This window comes from Chenopodium quinoa, unplaced genomic scaffold (genome assembly GCF_001683475.1).
Source record: "Chenopodium quinoa cultivar QQ74 unplaced genomic scaffold, ASM168347v1, whole genome shotgun sequence".
Classification (NCBI taxonomy): Eukaryota; Viridiplantae; Streptophyta; class Magnoliopsida; order Caryophyllales; family Amaranthaceae; genus Chenopodium; species Chenopodium quinoa.
The window spans coordinates 1340209-1363274 of NW_018742651.1; the positions used below are offsets into that span (position 1 = coordinate 1340209).

The 23066-nt window shown below is 40.2% G+C and overlaps 1 protein-coding gene and 1 long non-coding RNA gene across 5 annotated transcripts; one reads left to right on the forward strand and one right to left on the reverse strand.

The window, feature by feature from the left end:
• The first annotated feature begins 8223 nt into the window (after positions 1-8223).
• Positions 8224-13240, forward strand: LOC110722075. 4 transcript variants are annotated; one of them, XR_002511518.1, is made up of 11 exons: positions 8224-8728; positions 9853-9959; positions 10116-10228; positions 10328-10490; positions 10584-10657; positions 10801-10891; positions 11075-11203; positions 11304-11862; positions 11976-12087; positions 12229-12370; positions 12470-13240. It is a non-coding gene; the product is annotated as an uncharacterized LOC110722075 (long non-coding RNA). The 4 variants fall into 4 exon arrangements; XR_002511516.1 differs by having other exon boundaries at positions 8231-8728; positions 10805-10891; XR_002511517.1 differs by having other exon boundaries at positions 8234-8728; positions 10423-10490; positions 10805-10891.
• Positions 13241-14059: 819 nt separating this feature from the next.
• Positions 14060-18635, reverse strand: LOC110722076 (dihydrolipoyl dehydrogenase, mitochondrial-like). Its single transcript, XM_021901314.1, has 2 exons — positions 18125-18635; positions 14060-15514 (listed from the first exon to the last, which is right to left on the reverse strand). Exons 1-2 carry the CDS (start codon positions 18398-18400, stop codon positions 14264-14266), a joined length of 1527 nt encoding a protein of 508 aa, XP_021757006.1. The 5' UTR covers positions 18401-18635; the 3' UTR covers positions 14060-14263.
• Between the last annotated feature and the right edge of the window lie 4431 nt (positions 18636-23066).

Sequence of the window (23066 nt, forward strand, 5' to 3'; positions counted from 1 at the left end):
TATTTTCTTTTTAATGCCGTCTGAGATGAGTTTGTTGAAGGCTTCAAATTGGTCGTTTGCTTGGGGCCGGCCAACAGATGCAAAATAGCTTGAGATCCCCTGATCTCCCAACCAAGTTTTTAGCTGAGGCGTCTCAAACTGAGGACCATTATCAAACACCATAGACATAGGTACCCCATACCGGGTGATAATGTTCTTCCAAATGAAGGAAATTACGTCTGAGGTCTTGATGTTTTTGACCGCCTCAGCCTCCACCCATTTGGTGAAGTAATCCACAGCCACCAAGATGTAGCGCTTTCCGCCCGGAGCAGGCGTGTAAGGACCTAGAATGTCCATGCCCCATTTAGCAAATGGGATTGGGCTGTGGATGGCCGTCAGATCAGTAGCCGGTCGGTGAATAAGTTTGCCAAATTTTTGGCACTTGTCACATTTCTTCACCAACTCCTTGGCGTCTGCCTCAAGAGTGGGCCAAAAGTAGTGTCGTCTGGCTTTGACGGTTAGGGACCTGCCGCCTATATGAGAGGCGCAGAATCCCGAGTGCAAGTCTTCGAGAACCTCCTTCCCCTTTTCTGGGGTGACACACTTCAACAGGGGTTTAAGAAATCCTGCTTTGAAGAGTTCTCCATTTTTCAACTCGAAGCTTGCAGCTCGCTTTTTCAGGACGGCTGCTTCCTGTGGTGAATCAGGGAGCGTGCCGTCTGAAAGATAAGCCCGGATGGTATCCATCCAAGTGGAGCTTCGGTCTAAGGTTCCAATGGGCTCTTCACGTATGCTTCTTTTTTCGAGAACTTCCCAAAAGACCGACCGAGGGGTATCACAGCAGGCGGATGAAGCCAATTTGGACAAGGCATCCGCCTGGTTGTTATCTGACCTTGGCACTTAATTCAGACGGAATTCCTCAAGTGCTCCAGTCTCTTCCTTGACTGCCTGAAGATATTTGATCATAGCCGGATGAGTTGCCTCATATGTTCCCTCATACTGGCTAACGACCAACTGTGAATCAGAATAGGCGTCAATCTTCGTTGCCCCTGCCGCCTTACACATGCGAATACCGGCTAGCAGGGCTTCATATTCCGCCTCATTATTTGAGGCTTGAAACTTAAACCGCAGTGCATATTCAAATTTGTCCCCCTTTGGGGACTCATATATAACTCCTGCACCACAGCCGTTCTTTGTTGAGCTTCCGTCTACATACACTTTCCAAACCTAGTCAAGATTTTCCGGTTGCACCGGTCGGGTCATTTCAACAATGAAGTCGGCAAACGCCTGACCTTTCACTGCTTTTCTAGGTTCGAAAGTGATTTCAAGACTTTGCATTTCAATGGCCCATTTCAACATTCTTCCGGATGACTCCAAAGTAGACATTAGCCGCTTGAGGGGCTGGTCGGTGTAGATTACCACCGGATGAGCCAGAAAGTATGGCTTCAATTTCTTGAAAGCCATATACAGAGCAAGGCCAAATTTTTCTACCATGGGGTACCGGAGCTCAGCATTTTTTTGGACATGGCTAATGAAATAGACCGGAAACTGAACACCGTCTCTCTCAGCAAGGAGAACAGCACTGAGGGCATGGTCTGAGACAGCTAAGTACATGTATAACACCTCCCTAGGCAATGGACTAACAAGTCTTGGCAAAGAGTGGAGGTGCTTTTTCAGCCGTTGAAAAGCCGCCTCAGCCTCATCTCCCCATTCAAATCTGGTCTTCTTCCTGATTGCTTGGAAGAAGTAAAGGCATTTGTCACCTGACCGGCTGAGGAATCTCCCCAGAGCAGCCAGGCAACCGGTTAGTCTCTGTGCTTCCTTAACAGTGCGGGGTGACTTCATGTCAATCACCGCCTGTATCTTCTCAGGGTTAGCCTCTATCCCCCTTTGATCAATCAGGAATCCGAGAAACCTCCCAGACTCAACACCAAAGACGCATTTCTTAGGATTTAACATGACCTTATGCCGCCTGAGTGTGGTGAAGGTTTCTCGGAGATCAGCAAGGTGATATGTCTGCTGTTTGGATTTGACTATCATGTCATCAATGTATGCCTCTACATTCCTCCCAATTTGATTAACAAAGACAGTGTTAATCATCCGTTGGAATGTAGCCGGCGCATTTTTCAAGCCAAACGACATCACCGTGTAACAGAATAGCCCCTGATCAGTGACGAAGGTCGTCTTTTCTTGATCTTTCTTCCACAGGGGTATCTGATGGAAGCCGGAGTAGGCATCCATAAAACTCATCAAGGCGTGACCGGCTGTAGAGTCGACCAGACTGTCGATCTTTGGAAGCGGATAACTGTCCTTTGGACACGCCTTGTTGAGGTCTGTGTAATCAACACACATACGCTAGGTCCCATTCGGTTTCTTAACAAGGACCACATTGGCACCCAGTCGGGAAAATTACAAGGCCGAATGAACCTGGCATCTAGCAGCTTTTTGACTTCGGCAGCTGCCGCCTGACTTCTTTCCTCGCCGTGGTTTCTTTTCTTTTGCCGAATGAGCTTCTTTTTGGGGTCCACGGCAAGTTTGTGGACAGCGAGATCCGGGCTGACGCCTGACATCTCTTCCACTTCAAAGGCAAAAATGTCTTTGAATTCCTTCAGCAGAAGGTGCAAGTTTGCACCCAAAGTAGCACGAGAAACCGTCCCAACCTTAACAGTACGTTCTGGACAACTGGCATCCAGAACGAGATCAATGCTTTCGCCAGTCGGTTGAGGACGGAGCTCATTTGACCGCTCACCGGTCAGTGATTGCTATTTTTTCTCTTTCTTCACCTCCACCAGCAGAGGTGCCTTTCTTTTCTTACCGGCTGCTGGTGGGGCAGGTGCTGGATCGGCATCCTTGACATTGTCAAGGTCTATTGGTTCCTGGACACCTGGGGTTACAGTGTCCCTGACGGCTGAGAGGTAACACTCCCGAGCCGTCTTCTGATCCCCATTCAGGGAACCAACAGTGCCATCATCCTTCTCATACTTGATGAGCATGAGAGATGGAATGATTACCGCCTTGGCTACGTTGAGGGTTGGCCTGCCAAGGATAATGTTATAGGCAGTCAACTCCTCAACGACCAAGAACCTGACGACAATATGTCGCCCTTGGCCCTTCTCTCCCAGCCGGATGGGTAAGTCGATTCTTCCGGCTGGGTAGACCATCCCACCCCCAAAACCAACCAAGGGGTGGGTGACCGGATGCATGCTGCTGACATTGTATTTCAGCTTTTGCAGGCACCGGAGGCTGATGATGTCGGATGAGCTGCCGGTGTCTATAAGGATCCGTCCAACCAGCTAGTTGGCAACTTTACATTCAATGACTACCGGGTCATCATGCGGGCGGCGGACGCTGCCCCTGTCCTTCTCAGTGATCAAGAAGTCTGCGAAGGAGGAGCTGGCTTCCGCCTGCTCATCATCATCTTTGTCCATCTTTCGAAGATGGCTCTTGGTGCCCCGGATGGTAGGGCCACCACATGAGAACCCGCCTGCTATAGTGTAGACCGGCTCCTTGTCGGTATCCGAACTATTAGCAGGCTGGGGGGTAGTCTTGGAGGACTGCCCCTTGTTTTTCTTTTTTGCCCCGGCTGGGGACTTAGTAATGTAGGACTTCAGCATCCCTTTGTCAGCCAGACGGTCCAACGCCCGCTGAAGACTAAAGCAGTTGTTGGTGTCATGGCCAACTTCCTCATGGAACTGACAGTATTTATTTTTGTTCCGTGACTGGACAGAACTTTTCATAGGATTCGGCTTCTCAATGGACAGTCGGTCCTTTACCTCCATGAGGATGGAGTTACAATCTTTGTTAAAATCGTACTTGGGGACGTACGGTTTAAACTCTTTCTTTTTCTTCTAGGACGGCTGGTCAGAGTCACTAACCGCCCATACTTCTTTTCTCTTCTTGCTCTCTTCTTTCTTTTTTGCCGGCTGAGCAGGCCAGTTGTCTTTCTGCTTGTCAGACTTCTTAGAGTCCGACTGGCTACCAGGCGAGCAGAGGTCGGTAGCTTGAATATAGCTTTCCGCCTCCCTCAGGGCCGCCTGTAAGGTGAAAGCCCCTTTTCTGACAAGGTCAAACTTAAAAGTCGACCCGTCTCTCAGACCCTTAAAAAAGTCTGTAAAAGCTACCTCATCAGACAGCCCCTGAATCTGAATTCTGATCAGGTTGAACCGCCTGACATATGAGCGAAACCCTTCTCTCTCTCCCTGCTTAACAGTGCTCAGATCAAGGCTTGTTTTCTTAGCAGGGATGTTCATTGAGAAGTTAGAGGCAAACAGGAAGGCAAGCTTCCTGAAGCTGTCTATGGACCCGGCTGGCAGATTACCAAACCATTGTTGGGCAATGCCCTTTAATGTAGACGGGAAGCATCGACACCAAGTGACATCATCCAACCCCTTCAGATGCATGAGGTTGGTGTAAGCCATGAGGTGATCTTCCGGGTTGGAGGTACCGTCATAGGTACCAACCAACACATTCTTAACCTTGGCCGGCTGAGCCGCCTCGGTTATCTCCCGAGTGAACGCAGAAGGGTGTTCACCCAGGCGCAGCAAACGAAGCTGCCAGTCCAAAGGCTGGACATTTGGATATGCCGCCTGACCCCCAAAGAAGGTCGGCTGCATGAAGTGAGGAGGATACTGCCCGTAAGCCTGAGTAAGCATATACGGGACAGCTCCAATCATATGAGGGCCAGAATGGACGGTATTACCGCCTGTCTGACTCTCATGCAAGGAGGGTGCACTCCCTGCAGAAATGTTGTTGAAGCTGTCAGGAAAGTTCAACGTTGAAGCCGACTCAGACAGCGACTGATTTCTCTTGCGGTTGATGATCTCCCGGGCATCAGTAATTGATTTCTTGCTTCTCACCGGCTGCTGAGGCCGGCGAGTGTTGGTGGTGTTGTTCCCAGGAAGGAGAATCTTTGACCAATCAATGGTCCCGGCTGCCTTCTCCTTTGGATGGGGAGTGGGCTGTCGGTTCCTAACTGACTTTCCCTTCCCTGGAGGAGTCTTCTTTGCCGCCTGGCCTTTACTTGGACCAGCCCGGCTCTTGGTGATCAGCTCTGTGATTTCACCCTTGAAACTCGTCATGAACCTCATGAGTTCGTCTCGGGTGAAAGGGGCTGATCCTGCTGCCGTTTGGGTTGCCCCATCCGGCTGCCCAGTGGGCCTGCTTGGACCCGCCCAGGAGGCACCCCGCTCCATAGTTTCCCTAGACCGGATGTGCTTGACTCTAAGAGAGCCGTCTTCGGCTGTGGAGGTTTGGACCTGAGGATCCTCATCCTCCTCATGGTCTGTAAAAACTTCTGGGTCTTCACCCAGACGGTTAGGAGGTGGTACAGACTCTTGAACCATCTTCGAGGTACTCTCCCCACAGACGGCGCCAAATGTTTTGGGTGTTTTTGTCCCTTGGGAGAGTTACGTCACGAAGTCTGATTCCGGCTGAGCTGCACCTGCAAAATAACGGAGACTCCGGGTGGTTGGAGCTCCGCCTCCGACGGTCAAGTTAGTAACTTGAAACGGAGTTAAAAGAACGGAAATTTAGGTGGGTATCTGCTTGGATTCCAAGCTCATGCCTTTCTCTGATGTAAGAGAATAAGGGTGTAATCAATGATTCAATCTGTCCCCAAAATGGGGAAATATCTCCCTATTTATAGGGTCGTTGGGAAAAGTGCCCCTACCTAGGTCACTTAACCTAGATTTTAGTGGGATGCGCCGTTTTACGGCGCTCCTAGGAATCTGGGCCTTTGAAGCCGTCATTCTCGGAAACGTATTTGAGGGCGCCAAGTGTCAAGAAGTGTCAAGAGGATGCTGAGCCACATGGGCCATCCTAAGCTCGACACGTGGCGACCTCTCATTGGTCCACGTGTCAAGAGGATGTTGGGCCACATGGGCCATCCTGAACTCGACACGTGGAGAGCCCTCATTGGCCCACGTGTCTAGGGTAAAAATCCCCCAAACAGAAAGTGGCCCAACCGAACCCAACTTGGGGCTCAAGGTTGGGTGACACATGGTTAGCTCACAATGCATGTGAGTTTCCTTGGGGACCAAGTGAGAAAGTGGTCCTCACCTAACCATGTGACACTTATTACTTGTTCATATTGGTTTATTTAACTAAGGGTTGAATTCATCAATCTTTCCATGTGGGATATTTTTGTGAAAAAGTTCCACATTGAAAGATGAGTGGAATTTACAAGGAAACTTTCCTTATAAATAGCCAAGGCATGGCTTGGGATTACTTGCTTGAGTAAGAGTTGGAAAAGGGATCACTAGCAGTGAAAACCTTTGAACTCAAGAGTTGAAAAAGGTATCACCTTTGTGAAAGCCTTTGAACTCAATTACTCGGATTTCGGTCGGGCCTTGCTAACTCCAAGGCATTGGACCTAGTCGGTGTTCGAGTTGTGGGTGGATCATCGTTGGAGGCCTTCGTAATTTCAAGGCTAGCTATCAAGTAAGAGCCCTAGTGGTCGGGCGAAGCACTCTTCAAAGGTAATCTTATTATCTTAATTTTGTCATTAAGTTAATTATATTTATAGTTTTATTTATTGCGAGTGAGGTCTTGTTTTTTGGGTATGTTTCCGCGGTGAGTCGGACTCACCAAACCCCAACATTGGCTACTGGTCCTATTCCCATGGAATTAGCAGCCGCAGCAGTGGAAAACATGTGGGAAACTGATCATGGCTGGAGGTGGAACATCTTTACCCCTTACTTAGATTCGGATACCTTGAAGCTCTTACAAAATCATGAAGTTAGAGCTGACCCGCGAATATCAGAGATTTGATTTATTGGAAGGGAGACTCCAAGGGTAAATTTACAATCAAATCTGTTTTGAGCATCATGCACCATGAAACTGACAGCCTCGAGGAAGAATTCTGGAACCTTGTATGGAAGGAACCTGTTCAGCAACGTGTGCGTGTGTTTTAATGGTTAGCTTGTCATGACAGAGTCCTTGGGAATCAAAACAGGTTCAAAAGGAAACTCACTAAAGATCCCAATTGCTTCATTTGTGGTCATATGGAAGAAAGTTCCCTCCACATCTTAAGAGATTGCCCAGTAGCAAAGCAAGTATGGAATTTAGTTCTCACTCCCTCTCTGGCACGTGATTTTTTCGGCCAGGAGGCTGCTTCCAGTTCAAGGCAAGCAAAACAGCAACAACATATCTCCTAGTTAGCTCCTAATTGGGGGTGGTATGTACTCAATTGTGATGGTACGATGCTGCTAAAGGGTGTCCCGTGTCCAGGTCTGGCAGGGGTTGGAGGGATCATCATAGATCATGAAGGTAACCTCATATCTGGCTTCTCTACGAACTTTGGTCGTTGCACAACTTTTAGAGCTGAAGTTCTAGCTCTTACACGAGGCCGAGGTCATAAACTAGCTAGAAATCTACAATATTGAACGCTTGGAGGTACAATTAGACAACCTTGCTTGCATTCAAATCCTAAAGCAGGGGAAAGCATCAAGTGGTGAAAACGTACATGAACTTAATTGATGCTTGGATATGCTCAATGATGAAGGATGGGAAGTCAAGGTTGCTCATATTTATCGTGAAGGAAATCGCGCAGCGGATTGGTTGGCCAACCGCGGAGTCACTCAAGACACGTATTTTGATATTCTTAATTTTGTTCCTTTAGTTCTTAGTAGTATCTTAGCGGAGGATGCTAGGGGGGTGGCTTTCCCACGCTTAGTTCCTCCCTAATTTTTTAGTTCTTGCCTTTTGTTCTTTTTTGGGTTTTTGTTATTTTGTTTATCCTTGGCTTTGTCTCATTTTGAATAAAAAAAAAAAACTACCAAGTATAACATATTATTTTCCTCCAAAAAAAAAAACATATTATTGATATGTTGTTCCTCACTAGTTAAATTCATTGAACTTTACTTTTCTTTGGACCATGAACAACACAAAGGATAAGGCATATCCGATCCTTTCATACCACTTTATTATTTCATGTCTTTTGGATTTGAAATTTTTTATAAAGTAATTCTTGATTTGATACTGACATCGCTTTACATACTCTACCTGTTAATTTACAATAAATATTAAGACGTGAGCTATTGTAAGTTGCAAGAAAATTTAAGGTTAAGTAAAGGTGGGTGGGTGTATGAAAAACGATAGATCAGAGAAAGTTTGAGAGGGATTTCAGACACCAAGTATTACTCTGCAATTACATACGAAGTATTTATTTTACTTTACCCAATTTCACTTTTTACGCTTGTAAATGCGGAATTTCTACAAATATCCTTTCTTTTTGTTAAGTACAAAGTATAAAATGTTGATGTTTGGAAACTATTTATTGGGATGTGTCTAATAATAATGTCTGTCTCATACTATAATGATTTTCCTTATACATCATATACTTCCTCCGTTTTTTTATTATTGCACCATACGGATTGAGTTCTAATATTTTGGTAAAAATTCTTAAATGAACCTGGTCCATAGTAAATTATTGTGGACCAAGTAGCTGTCACGTGCGTAAGGAATAGAATGGCTTAATCGTTTTGGAAATTCAAACAAGCTACAGAATTATTTCGTTACCTTTTGCTTTCTCTCTCTTCACATGAACTTCCAACTTCCAAGCTCCATCTTCTCTCTTTAAAGGTCCATTTTCTCTCTCTTCGAAGCTCGCCCATATGAGTTTTTCTCTCTCTACATTTCAAGACCTCTTAGCCTCTTCTTCAATGGTGATAACTAGAGGTGGTGGAACATTATAGAGGAAGAGGGCCTTCGTTCTTCGGTAAATCCCGATGATGGACATAACGTAACTGCGGTAAATTTCTTATTTTTGAGTTGATTATTGAACTTTTTAAGCTTATTAGGTTGATGCTCTTCTTGAATTGAAGCTCTTTTGGGATTTTTGCTTGAATTTTATGTAGTATTAACGATCTAGGGTTTCAATTTGATCAATTCATGTTGATTTATAATTAGATTGAATCTCATTGTTTTATATATATACATTAGCTATTTAATTAGGGTTTTTGATTTCGCGTAATTATTGTTGAAAGTGAGAGTTTGGATGATAACAGGAAGGGTCACTGTATGTTTTTTTTTTTTCAATTTTTTGAAATATGGTTAATTATTAGTTGAAGTAGATAATAGGGTAACTATGATTTAAAAGGGGTCACTATATTTTGGAAAGTGGTGTTTAGCTTAATTATAGTCAGGTTGATCATTGTGTGGATAATAGAATCACTATATCATTACTGTTAGACCTTGGACGTACATCTGATAAAGAGATTGATAGAGTAAATTCTGATTGTGAGAATCATGTACTAGGCTCAACTAAAGAGGAAGAGTGTAGAGGTGTCTGCCTGTAGTCACCACTATAGGTAATTATTTTGCCACCAGTTCTGTTGACACATTCTAATATCAATTAAAATTACTGCTGGAGGATAACAGATGCAACAAGATCACCCAAGCGTCATCGTAAAAAAAGAAGTGAACATATACCTTTTGTGATCATTGAACTAGCGACTTTAATTTTCACTTTTCGTTTGGATACAACAAATATGTGGGCATAATAAATTGACAAGTGACAATAGTGTTTGTTGGGTTGCTTTAATTTGTTTAATTTTTACCTAGTTTGTAGTTTTTGCTTAACCTTCTTAATAACTAGGTTATTAATGTGCAACTTTGTGGTATATGATTTATGTATTTTGAACACTTTTTCTGAGTGGAAATTTATATTTTTTATTCCAATATATTTTTATTTTATTAAAAAATTAATCGCATTATTGAGGTCTTTTTTTAAAAAAAAAAATAAATAAAGTAAAGTGATGCTCAAATGTCTGAAATGGAGCAGCTTCAGTATATTATATAGTCTTCAACTTGATTTTGTCAGATAATTCTATATTATTGATGTTGAATGTTGCTCTTTTTTTTGGAATGAGTTAGGCAGCGAGAGGAGGTCTACATACCTGACTGATGGAGGGTGCCCATGCTGGTATTCAGATATTGGTAGCAGTTCATGCTCGAAAACAGAAATTTACTGATGTCTAGAGGTATCTAAATACCATTACATAGTTCATTATATCAATTTAATATGAATGACTTTAAGATTAAATTTATCTTTGAATTTAACCAAGGGAACTGAAAATATTATACTTCCATTTGCTTTCTGATGCATCTATCAATCTAATTGTTTTGTGATTCTGCAGAAACTGTGTTGGTATTGAATTTTGAGTTGCATTGTAAAGCCGTGGTGATTTTTAGATGCAAAGGATGATAAAGTTTGTGATGACCTTGTCAAGAAGCTCTAGCTTTCTTTCATGTAAGCTGCTTATAGTTTTATCACTGCCACTTTTTTCTTCTTTGAAGGACCTTGTCATTTCACCAAAGATTATAATATATGCATTTCGATTTCTTGCAGCTCTCAAGTAGGAAATATGATTAGATGATTGTAATTTTATCAAACTTGGCTGCAGCAACTGAAGATCTATTTACTAAATAAATTTTTGATTTCAGCAGTGCCTCAAACTACAGATTCTCTTATAAGCTCAAATCCCTTGGGGTTATGCAAGTCCAATGAACATGTATGTTTACTTGAATTTGGTTTTCATTAGTACTTTATGTTGACTCTGGTTTGTGGTTGGTACTACATTCTAATATTCATCTCTGCATTACAGGGTACATAACCCTTGAAAACGCTGGTTCATGGATGTCTCTACTTATATTGGAAGCTCATTGTTGACAGGATAATGTACATTTCTACTCCGAATTTGATATGGAGCTTCAGTACAGAAGTCATAACATCTGGCCCTTAGGCTATTAGCTTAACTTGTCTTTGCCGGATAAGTTCGATGTTGTTGATGTTGATTTATTTTTTTTCTTTGGGTGAATGAGTTAGGTGAGGGGAGGTCTACATACTTGAGTACCTGACTGATTAGATGGTGGTATTGGTCGCAATTCATACCGACTGATTGGATGTTTAGAGGTATTTAAATACATAGTTTATCATCGATCAAATTTGACTGAGTTTAAGATTAAACCTGCCTTTGCTTGGAATTTAACCAATGAAACTGAGAATATTACATGGACCATATGTGTATGCTTCAGCATTAGATTTCCATTTGCTCTCTGATGTATCTATCAATCTAATTATTTTATGGTTCTGCAGAAATAATGTTGGTAATGGTTATTTGGCATTGAATTTTGAGCAATATTGTGAATCCGTGGTGATTTTGAGCAGCAAAGTGATGATAAAGTTGTGTGACTACCTTGGGAAGAAACTCTTGCTTTCATATATGTAAGCTGTTTTAACAAATTTGTCATGCAACTTTTTTTTTTATTGAAGGTCTTTGTCACTGCAACCAAAAATTATAATATATGCATTCCATTTCTTGCAGCTCTCAAAGAGGAGATATGCTTAGGTGATGGCCTTATGTTGGTTTGCAATCTGAGTTACTAGATTTACACAGTGCTTCTTTTCCAGTGCCTTGTCATAACATTGCCTTATAAGTAATTCTCAAGAACGGGGAACTCCCTAGCTAATTCGTGTTGAATGCTGTTCAGTTTTGAATCAGACCAGGGGCGGCCTGTATACTTGGACTGATTGTCTGCTTTGGCATTTGTCGAAGTAAATATTGGAATTGTGAGAAAGATTGACCTAAGCCTGAGGATTTCCCCTGTTCGTTCATAATTTATCAACAATCAATAGCCTTATTATTTAAGTCTGAAAGGATTTCTGAAAGGTTGTTATTGTTATAAAATATTCCAAAGAGAATGAGCTGGAGATGCACTCTGCAGCCTGCAGGAAAATAGATGTGATATCTTTTTATTGACTGCTGCAACCGAAAGATCTTTGTACTGAATAAATTTTAGGTTTTTGCAGTGCCTCAATTGCCTGAAACCAGAGATGTTCTTATAAGCTCAAAACCGTTGGGCTTATGTAAGTCCAATGAACATGTACGTTTACTTGAATTTAGTTGTGTTTATGTTGAATCTGATTTTAAGTTTGTTGCAATGATGCAGCAGAGATTTCATATGTTACATGAAATGACACTTACAGTTTACTGCAGGTTGTTATTGTGATAAAATTATTCCAAAGAGAAGTAGGAGATGGTAGAAAAATTGTGATGGCTCAAAACCCTTGGGCTTATGCAAGTCCAATGAATTTGGTTATATGAACATGTACGTCAGTACTTAAGTTCACTTGAATTTGGTTTTTAAAAAAAACAAATTCACTTGAATTTGGTTTTCAATAGTTCCGTACGTTGATACTGATTTCATGGCTTGTTCTGTTATATTCTAATATTGATCTCTGCATTACAGGGTATAACCCTTGAAAATGCGGGTCTGTGAATGTCTCTACGTATATTGGAAGCCCTGAAGCCTTGGATCTTACGGTTTCTCTTATGCTCTTACCATGCGATGACTAGTGCCGTTTGAAATGTCACATTAACAAAACATGCAGGTTAGAAGCACTATCTGTTATTTCTGTTTAATACTTGCATAACTGCTTAACTTGTATACATGTGAAATATTGCTAATTTTTGTACATGGTTTTGCACAGTGGATATTCCAGCTCGTTCACACAGAAATCCATGACGACTCAGTACATATGGGAATCAATTTTCCCAAATCGACGTAGAAGATCATGTGGCAAACTTGAGATCATGGTGCTAATAACTTTTGAATCAACAGCTGCAGTTCCAGACTTCCAGCAGCACGTTTTACCACTTTGCTAGAGCAACAAGGAGATAACAGCTACTGATGATCCAGCCCACTTAGGCTCTATATAGCAGTAAAGTTGGAGGTAGTGGTTATTAGCGTTTTGATCAGGTCGAATGGGCTACATCCTCCAAGTAGAAGAGAATAACCCCAACAACGCTGATATTTTTACCGTTTGACAAAACCTACTCAAACGTTACCTCTATCACTATCCGCTATTTAAACCACTGAGTTGTTGGAAATAAGGAGCACACAGAAGCATCTCAGACACAAAATAGAGGAAAGTCAAAGAAGAAGAATGGGAGGTTCCCCATCGAATATGTCTGGTTTTTCACCTGATCGGGACCCAAACGAAAGTCGGTTGACGCCTAATTTTGATACGTTTCTGCCATCCCATGCTCTATATCCAATGGTTAGATAATACTTTTGTCTCCGAATGTTGATAATCTCTATTTGTATGGAGAATGGTTTGTTCCAAACATGTTGTTTGATGTTGTAAAGCCTCCAACATTTTTTGGAGGACAACTTGGTGTACCCATTAATTATTGAAGTGGAAGGGCTTGGTGCCGGCTTACGGTACCCGTGGTTTTTTCTCGGATTGGGTTTCCACGTATATCTCGGTGTGCTTTATTTTTATTGCATTTGAGTTATTTAGTATTGTTTGTTGTTGTCCATATTGCGTTTGCTCAAAATTAGTAGTATTTTTCACATTCTACAACACATTAGGAAAAATGAAATCGTTGTGCTTTCGCTTTTGATTATGTATTGTGTGTGCATCTTTCCCATTTTTCCTAATGTGTTGTAGAAATGTAGAATGGAAAAAACTACTAACTTTTGTATTGTGATTATCGTTGTGCTTCCGCTTGTGATCATGTATGTGTGTGCATGTTTCCCATTTTTCCTAATGTGTTGTAGAATTGGAAAAAAAAAAAGCTACTAATTTTATGTATTGTGTGTGCTTTCCCATTTTTCCTAATGTGTTGTAGAATGGAAAAATGAAATCAGTGTGTTTCCGCTTGTTATTATGTATTGTGTGTGCATCTTTCCCATTTATGTGATTATGTATCGCAGTTTTTTGTTTACATCACGTTAGTTATATTAGAAGCACAAACCCATTTGTGCCGCCAGTGTAGTACCAAATATAGTTTAGTTCAAGTGCCAAATTAGGTCGTTTCAGAATACAAAACGTTCTAATTTGGGTCTTGCAATGCTGACTTCTACTCATCCATCACTCACATTAAATAAATAAATTAATAATAGGCAGAGAAATGCTTGTCTTTAGACTCTGAACATTGACCAAGCAGAGGATTGAGAGGACTAGCCTCCCTGCAAATAAGGAGATGAGCTCAGGGAGCTAAAACATGCAAGCAATTGTAAATCTGGATTATTTGCAAGTTAAGAGAATACGTTGTTTGTAAATACTGGACAAGCATCAATGCAAAACTATTGAACCGTTTATTGGCTCGTCTTCATAACTCAAAATCAATAGTAATGAGATGCATATTGACAACATGTAATCATGTATCACAGTTATTTGCTTCTGCAAAGATAATTATCATCGTATGTGCCACAATGGCATCAAAAATCTTGGAAATTAAGAAATTTGGGACAGTAATGAGTGAGTAAGCCATGAAATCTAAATGTGGATGGCTTTGTCATAAGTTGCCATCGCAGCTTCCTTCAAAGCCTCACTCATGGTTGGGTGTGCATGGCATGTACGTGCGATATCCTCGCTCGATGCCCCGTATTGCAATGCTAGAACAGCTTCATGGATGAGTTCACCGGCATTAGGTGCCATAATGTGAACTCCTAGAATCTTATCAGACTCCTTCTCAGCCAAGATCTTGACAAGTCCTTCAGCGTCATCGATTGCCTTGGCTCTACTGTTGGCCATGAATGGAAATTTACCCACACGGTACTCAACGCCAAGAGTTTTTACCTGCTCTTCGGTCTTACCCACAGAAGCCACCTCAGGATGCGTGTAACAAACCCCAGGGACCAAGTCATAGTCAACATGTCCATGCTTTCCTGCAATGAACTCAACACAGGCAACCCCATCCTCCTCTGCCTTGTGGGCCAACATGGGTCCAGGGATCACATCTCCAATGGCATAGACTCCAGGAACATTTGAAGAAAATCGTTCATTGACCAAAATCCGCCCAGCCTTGTCCATTTCTACTCCAAGGTTTTCAAGTCCAAGCCCAGATGTAAATGGTACTCTGCCAGCAGAGACAAGAACTACATCAGCTTCAAGTACTGTTTGTTCACCACCAGCTGAAGGCTCAACAGTCAGCTTCACACCATCCCCAGAGGTGTCTACGCTAACAACCTTGGTCTTCAGCTTAAACTTCATTCCTTGTTTCTCAAGCGAGCGTTGAAATTGTTTGCGCACTTCACCGTCCATGGAAGGAACAATATCTGAAGCAAATTCAACAACAGTAACCTCTGAACCAAGCCGGCCCCACACAGAACCCATCTCAAGGCCAATATAGCCAGCACCTATCACTACAAGCCTCTTGGGGATTTCTTTTAAAGCCAAAGCTCCTGTTGATGATACAATTTTCTGTTCATCAATGGTAACTCCAGGTAGAGACTTGACATCAGACCCAGTAGCCACAATGATATGTTTGCCTTTCACAACAGTATTTTCGCCTTCGAGAGTATCCACAGACACTTCAGAAGGAGAGAGAAATTTGCCATAGCCCTTCACATACTTGACTTTGTTCTTCTTAAACAAACCCTCAATACCTCGGGTCAGATTAGCCACGGCTTTGTCTTTTTGGCCCATCATGGCAGGCAAATCTACCTCAACTGAAGAGAATTTTACACCGTGGGAAGCAAAAGCATGCTTCGCTTCATGATACATGTGGGAAGAATGAAGAAGTGCCTGAAAAAATCATGCAATACTACAAAGGCTAAGATATACAAGAAAACTAAGGGAAAAAATAAATTGGGAGTAAAATGCAGAGCCAAATTCATCATAAATGAAACTAAAGATGAAAGTTGCCTCTAGCATCTGATTATATAAACTTTGAAAAACAGGCACTAAACTTTTGAAGTTTTGATAATCAAGGAGTATGTTTGATGTGCAAGTGACTAGTAAGAAGCTAGCTTAGGGCACCCCATTTCAAACTCACCCTTCAATTAAATCTAACCCCTTTGCAAATTTCAGCCAGCAAACTCAACAATTATGAAACCTAACACTTTATCGATATACACAACAAATAGACACAACCATCCATCCATATAATGGGTTAGTCAACATCATTTTCTTTGGCAACCCATTAAAATTATAAAAGTAAAAGACAGTCAAAGGAGAAAAAAAAAAATCACCACTACAACACAGCTATACATAATAGAACCATACAACCCAAAATCATATGTTTGGATAATAGGGGCAAATAAAAAAAAAAAACAAATCCAAGTTATCCAGCACAACTGAATCATACATCCTCCATCCTTTAAAAAAAATTTAGTTTATTGCAACATGTCCTTATTGCACATAATTAATCTTACTCATCTCATCACAAGAGTACCTTTTAATTTCTCTATCTCTCTCTCATCATCACATGGACTCCTAAAATGTTGCAATACAAAAAAAATGGAGGAAGTACACCTCTGATAACCAATTCCCTCCCCCCACCCAAAAAAAAAAAAAAAAAAAAAAAAAAAAAAAAAAAAAAAAAAAAACAGAAATTTCCGGTGCGACATCATACATACCATGTGTACAGCTGACTTTAATCAGTTACTATCATACTCCCGAAAATTCAACTGTACACATAAGATGGTTTGCATCCCTCCTCTAATGAAATAATATTGCCCATTATGCTTTCTTCCTTATTTGGGCAAGTTCATGTCTCTAATGCAATGGACCAGCATGAAGAATGGACTAATTACAATCAAACTCATTAATAAACATGATGGAAAAGTCATTACTGGCAAGGACTAGTGAATAACAGCACACTCAACTTATAATAACTACTTCAACTCATTAAGTTAATTTCAACAATAGTGGACTCCAGACATGCTCCTTCATTCTTATTCCCTTATCTCCTACTTAGAGACATATATCCCCTTGCCCATCCTAACACTTGACAATCTTTCTAATTTTGTTGAAATTTAAATCTTTAGAATTTTCTGTCGTAACATATAAACGACTCATACAATCTATAGAGACACTTCATATGTTATTCAAATTACTATCGCCATTTCTTATTATGTGCAACAAAGGGGTGTCATTAGTGAAACATAAAGATATTCTTTTGTTGCACATAATAAGAAACGGAGGAAGTAGAATTTATTCTATCTCAGAAACAATATGCAGCAAAGACTTCAACCAAATATGTTATACACATGAACACCATGTCAACACTCTAGAGTAAGGGATTCAAAGAATAACACAAGCAAAAAAAGGTCAATGACCCTAGAATCAGTAGCTTCTCAATGATAAAGAAATCTTGTCATATTTTTAGTGCAGCACGAACAAGATCCCACGCAGACTGCAAGAATGGCACTACTCAAATAAAAGAGGAAAATTATTTTATTCTAATTATGAAATACGAAGTACGTAGCTAGGCATAGGCCCAAGCACATCCCTAGGTTTGTTGTGGCTAGTAATATAAAAGTTTGGCCGGTGAATACAACTTATGTCTTTCTACATTCCCCAGACGAACAAGAAAGAACATAGTTTTAATTAGTAAAGAATTATAATTTTGCATCTTAGTTTCTAAGACACAGGATTCGAGTATGGCTAAGAGATACATTCCAAATGCACACACTGAAACCTGGTAGCCATATGCAAGGATTGTGAGCCTAACTCGGATAGGATGATGAAGAGGAACACATATTGAGCTAATGTGGAAGGATAGGCCTTTCAAAAGAAAGATATAGATGTGAAAAGAATACAAGAAGAGATAATAACATGTGTCTATCACCAACCCAAAAGGGATTGCATTCTCGCGTCAATTACATACCTTTCTAACAGTCATTGTCACAAATCAATCATTTTTGTCATGAGTTACAATAATATTAAGCTTAGGTACCCTTACACCAGATTAATATCACTTCCAATTCATAATAAGCATCAAAATTGCAACAATCAAGCACAGCATAAACTGAAATTCTGTAAATACTCATTAAAAACCCAAACCACAGTTGAATTAATAACTTTATATGTTCTCCCCAATAACTTAAATTTCCTTAGATTAAACATACAAGCAATCTCCATCAAACAATCCTAAAATCCATAATCATAAAATCAATTTCCATTAAATTAGATAACTGAAAAAACAGAACAAATCAACCCACATGTAACCAAATCTACACTATCGCAAATTCACAATCCAGTTGACCAATTAAAACAAACACAAAAACACCCAGATTCCTTCAACTAGCTAAAATCACCCCCAATTATCATACCCAGATCTAAATCAAGCCAAAAAGATCAAAATTCAACAAACCCTAAAAAACCAAAATCACTAAAATATCCACCAATTACCTTAGAAGGAATACAACCAACATTAAGGCAAGTACCACCAAGAGCACCACGCTTCTCAATACAAGTAGTTTTAAGCCCAAGTTGAGCAGCTTTAATGGCAGCAACATAACCACCAGGACCACCACCGATGACGACGACATCATTGTCATCGGATCCAGAAGAGAAGTAGCGAGAAAAGGAGTAGAGAGAAAGTGTGTAGCGAAGAGATTCGGTAGAGCTGCAGAGGTTTTTGGAGAGAAGGGTGGATTTTCTGCGGGCAATGCTCGACATCGCCATTGTTGACGCTTTTTTTTTTTCTTCTTCTTTTTCTGTCGCTTTGGTTTTGAAAAATGAGGAAATAAAAGGGCTAGAAAATGTGTAGTGGTGTAGTGGTATTTTTATTGTCTTTTAGGCTTTGGTGAATGGCAATGTGTGAGTGTGTTTTTTTTGGGTTAAGTAATTTTTTGGAGGAGATGATAAAGTTTTCAATTTTTTGCGGCCGCTAAGAGAGATCATATTATAACGTGTTAGTGGAGTGAGAATTCTAAGGTGATCAAAAACTACATGACTTCATATAAGCTACATAGTAAAAAAAATAAAAAAGTGGGTCCGTCTCATTTTTTTCCAAAAATCATTTAAATCATTTTAGAAAATTTGTAAATTAATTTTTATAATTAAGAAAAATCAGAAAATAATATTTCTGAAAACCAGAAAATAGATTGATTAAAAATTGTTGCATATTAGTTAAGTAAATTAAGGTGAGAAATACTAATTATACTCTCTTAGGGTTTTCTTAACACCATTTCTTTCTCCTCTGAATCTGTTTTCACGGTCACCGGAATCTTGTATCGGGCTACCGACTGCTTCCCGAAAACGGCCGTGCTGAACATCATCATAACCTTTATAAGCGGAGAACATGGAGTACGCACTCATGGAGGCACCGACGGATTTCTAGAATCTCTCTTTTTAGGGTTGTTTTACCCCTCCCTCTCCTGTCAACCACTGGGGTCCGTTATCCGGAAACGGCAAACATAGCCGTCGTGTTATTGCAGAACATCACCATAGCCTTTATAAACTAAGTGATTGGAGTTCGTATTAATGGAGTCACCGACGACCTTCCGGAATCTCCTCTCAGCCATGGAGATTCTCTCTCTTTTAAAAATCCCTTTTCATGGAGTAATCCACGGAGATTGTTGTGATGATGGAGTCACTTTATTTGTATTTATTGAACTTCTGGCAAGTTCAAACTTCAGAGATTGCCTTGACAATGGTCGAATAAGTTAAAGAAGATGATGAACAGTAACTGTTATTATTGGTGATTGCCACATAAACACTTGTACATCACCAACGAAAAATTGGTCTATGTGATGGGGTGGGTGGGCGGGGGGAGTATATAAACTACGTGGATATATCCAATAGCGTTCAAGACTTTTGCCAATACACAATATGTAGGTATTATTGACAAGGTAAAGTCGTATCCCCTAATCAAAAGTAATTCCTAAATCCTCTAACTAATGTAGATAGGGAAGTTGGGTCGAATCCACAGAGAAACGAGTCTTTCTATTCCTAATTAATTAATATAATCTAGATTATAAAGTAACCAAAATATAATAATCGAAGGAAACTAAACTACTAAGAGTAAAAGTGGGAAAGAATAAAAGTAGGAGGAGAAACAATGAATAAAAGGCCTAGGGCATAGGTTCACCAATAAATAATATTCCAGGGTAAAACATAATAATCAATCATCAATGCATACATTAATCAGATCATAAAGGGCTTTCGCTACGTATTACAATCACACAATTAATTTACCGGTATTAAATCTCATCTCTCGAATCTCGACTTAACCATTTATAAATTAACCTGCCTATTGAAACTAGACCTAAACATTAATTCTCATCTGTCGAATCTCGAATCAATATTGTTAAACTCATGCATAAAAGATCTTCGCAAATCTAGTCACAGAGCATTAAATCAATCAATAGGAAATTAATCTAGCATTGACAATTAACAACAATAAATTACCCCTTCATATTATTTATGGATTCCCACAAACCCTAGAAATAGAACTACTCACACATAATAAAAACTAAACTAATCAAAGCAATAAACAAGACATGATCAAAGGAATAAAATAAATAACTAAGATTAAGAGAAGAGAAATTGTTACCAAAGAAATTTGGAATTAAGAATAAAGTTAAGAACAAAGTATAAGAGAGAGAAAACTAATCTAAAAGCTAAGTAGAGAGAGAAAATCTAAAAAATAATTAAGAGAGAGTAAAGAGAAGGTCCTAAACTCGTTTTACGGAAAAGTATTTATACTAAGTAAGAATCCTAAACTAAAACAAACTTAAACGACGCTAATCGTCTCCTAACAATGACACGCGCCCGATCGGGCGAGGCACCGCCCGATCGGGCGCTCCTTTTCTCCATCAGGTACATTTCTCGCGCCCAGCCGGGCGCGAGATCGGGCGCCAGCCTTGCTTCCCTCGCCCGGCCGGGCGCGCCTCTAGGCGCCAGCCTCTTTGGCCGAGCGGCTCTCTTGGGCCACTATTTGGACTTCGATTGGGCTCTAATTATTCGGGCCAATCTGGGTTTCCTCTTCGGGTCTTGAATACTCGGTCCAAATGCCCCGGTATCACATATACCGAGCCCTTAATCACCGGTTCGATGGCTCTAACCGGCCCTGGGCTACAGAAACTGGTCGTGCTTCTCCAATGCTCGTAATTGCTCCATAATATCTCGGGAAAATGCTTTAAAAGTGCAAATCCCTGCAAAAGTCAACCAAGTGTACGAAAACACTAGAAAACACCAATTAGTAATAAAAGTGGCTCTAAAGAGCCGAAAACACTACTAATTATGACCAAGGGACAGGGGTAAAATACTATATAAAATAGACACATCAATTATCCACAAACAAAAGTGGTAGTTACCAGAATATATTAGTGGTGGTGGTCATTCAAATGAGAATGACATCAGTAACTTATATTTTATCACCGTAACAAAATCAATGACACACATGTTTCGGATAAACTTGAACTTTATATGACATATTGCTATTAACGTATACAACATATACACATATGTGTATAGGTGAATGCACTACACATATATACTATAACAGCGTTGCTGCAACATGTATAATTATGTAGTAGGGGCATGTGACACGTAATAATTGCGATCATGTACGTGTACTATACGTAATTCATGGCTCATAATATTATCAATGTCAATGACGTAGAAACAGCTACCGTGTTGCTATACCATTACCATGTCCTTTCCACTAACATATAACAACGCTATCTGCACGTGAATAACATTCAGTGGCAACACATAGCCTCGACACCAGTGACGAAGTACACAATAACCTACAACGTGTTACCTTATAACCTTGACATGTGATAAAAGAACCAAACTTTTGAGTTTTGTGTAAATTTAGTAGGTTGTCTACCCCCAAAACTTTGGCTAGCAAATTTTTTGGGAACCGTCTATAGGTGTTCTTGGTAATATCCATGGGATTCGAAATCTAATTTCCTTTAAAAGATTTGAAGCCAACAGTGGGCGGTTTCCCAAAATTCAAAATTTCAACTTGTTTTGGAGTTGGCGGTTCCTTGTAGGTGTTCCCCAACGTCTATGTATAAAAACCCCTAAATTTTCTCTCACCTCAGAAATCCCTTTTCGTTTTCTCTCTCTAAATTCTTCGTTCAATTCTCTCTCTTTGTTCTACCAGATCGTTCATCCTCTGACCTCCCCCCCCCCCCGGTGCAAGGTGTTGGACTTAAGGATTTTGATGATGAAACAATCTCACTTACTTACAAACTAATAAGAGCTTGATTGTTTGAGTGTGTGATCAATTGCATTGACTAGGAGAACTAAATGTCTTGCGAAGATACCATGAGGAAGAGGAAAGCCAGAAACAAAGTTATCCAAAAAGAAGAGTTCATTTGCAGGAACTGGTGCTTTAGAAATGAAGTCTTGAGAAGAGAAGGTTCCCCTCAGGGAACAGAAGCTTGAGAGCAGAATCTTCACAAGAGAAGAGAAGTTCCCCTTGAGGAATAGAAGCCTTAGAGTAGAAGCTTCATTAGAGAACATAAAAACTAAATATATTTTTATATTTTAGGATTTATGTAAGTATAAGAATTAAGTTACATTCAAAATAAATGTGTGGAATTGAAGGCGCCGCTCGAAGTGCGCCTACGTTAAAACATGTGATGAATATGCTTGGCACTCATAGGAAGTGAGAATTGACACATACGATTAGGGACAAGGAAAGTAGGGAGTCGCCAACAAGTTTTTAAGGAACTTGTAAACCATTCACGGATCATAAAAGGCAACCACAATTAAGGGACAATGATAGCAACAACGATTGACCCGTGAAGGTTACACCCCATTCATAATCCATGAGATTACTAACTCCATATGGTTCGGAACCACAAAAGGAGGATCGGGGATGATGGTAAGAAGTGAGTCATGGAGTCACATTCGCCCGTATTGGACTCTACTTGATTCTTATAGTGAAAAGTGATTCATGCGATCTCAAAGGCATACAAACAGAGATTCAATTTGCTCCAAACTATTATTACGCTAAATTGGTTGAATATTAATGCAACATATAATTCTAAAATATTGTGATCACTTGACTTAATATCAAGATTAAAAGGAACCTAAACTGGTTGTCCAAATTATCTTATTAGGCGTGATTTTCAATTACATATTCCCTTTAAACATGCAATATGGTGATCAATAATAACAATAGAATAAACATTAATATTGGAAGCAATTTAACAATAATAACGTTAGTCAAATCAAATAATAATAATAACCTAATCATGATGCTAGCAATAAGAATAAAAATAAGAGTAATTAAGTGATTAATTACTCACTTTCCGCGCTTCCTTGAATTGCTACATCATGAATAAATTGTTAGTAACTTCAATAAAAATATAAATCAAATGAAAATTTA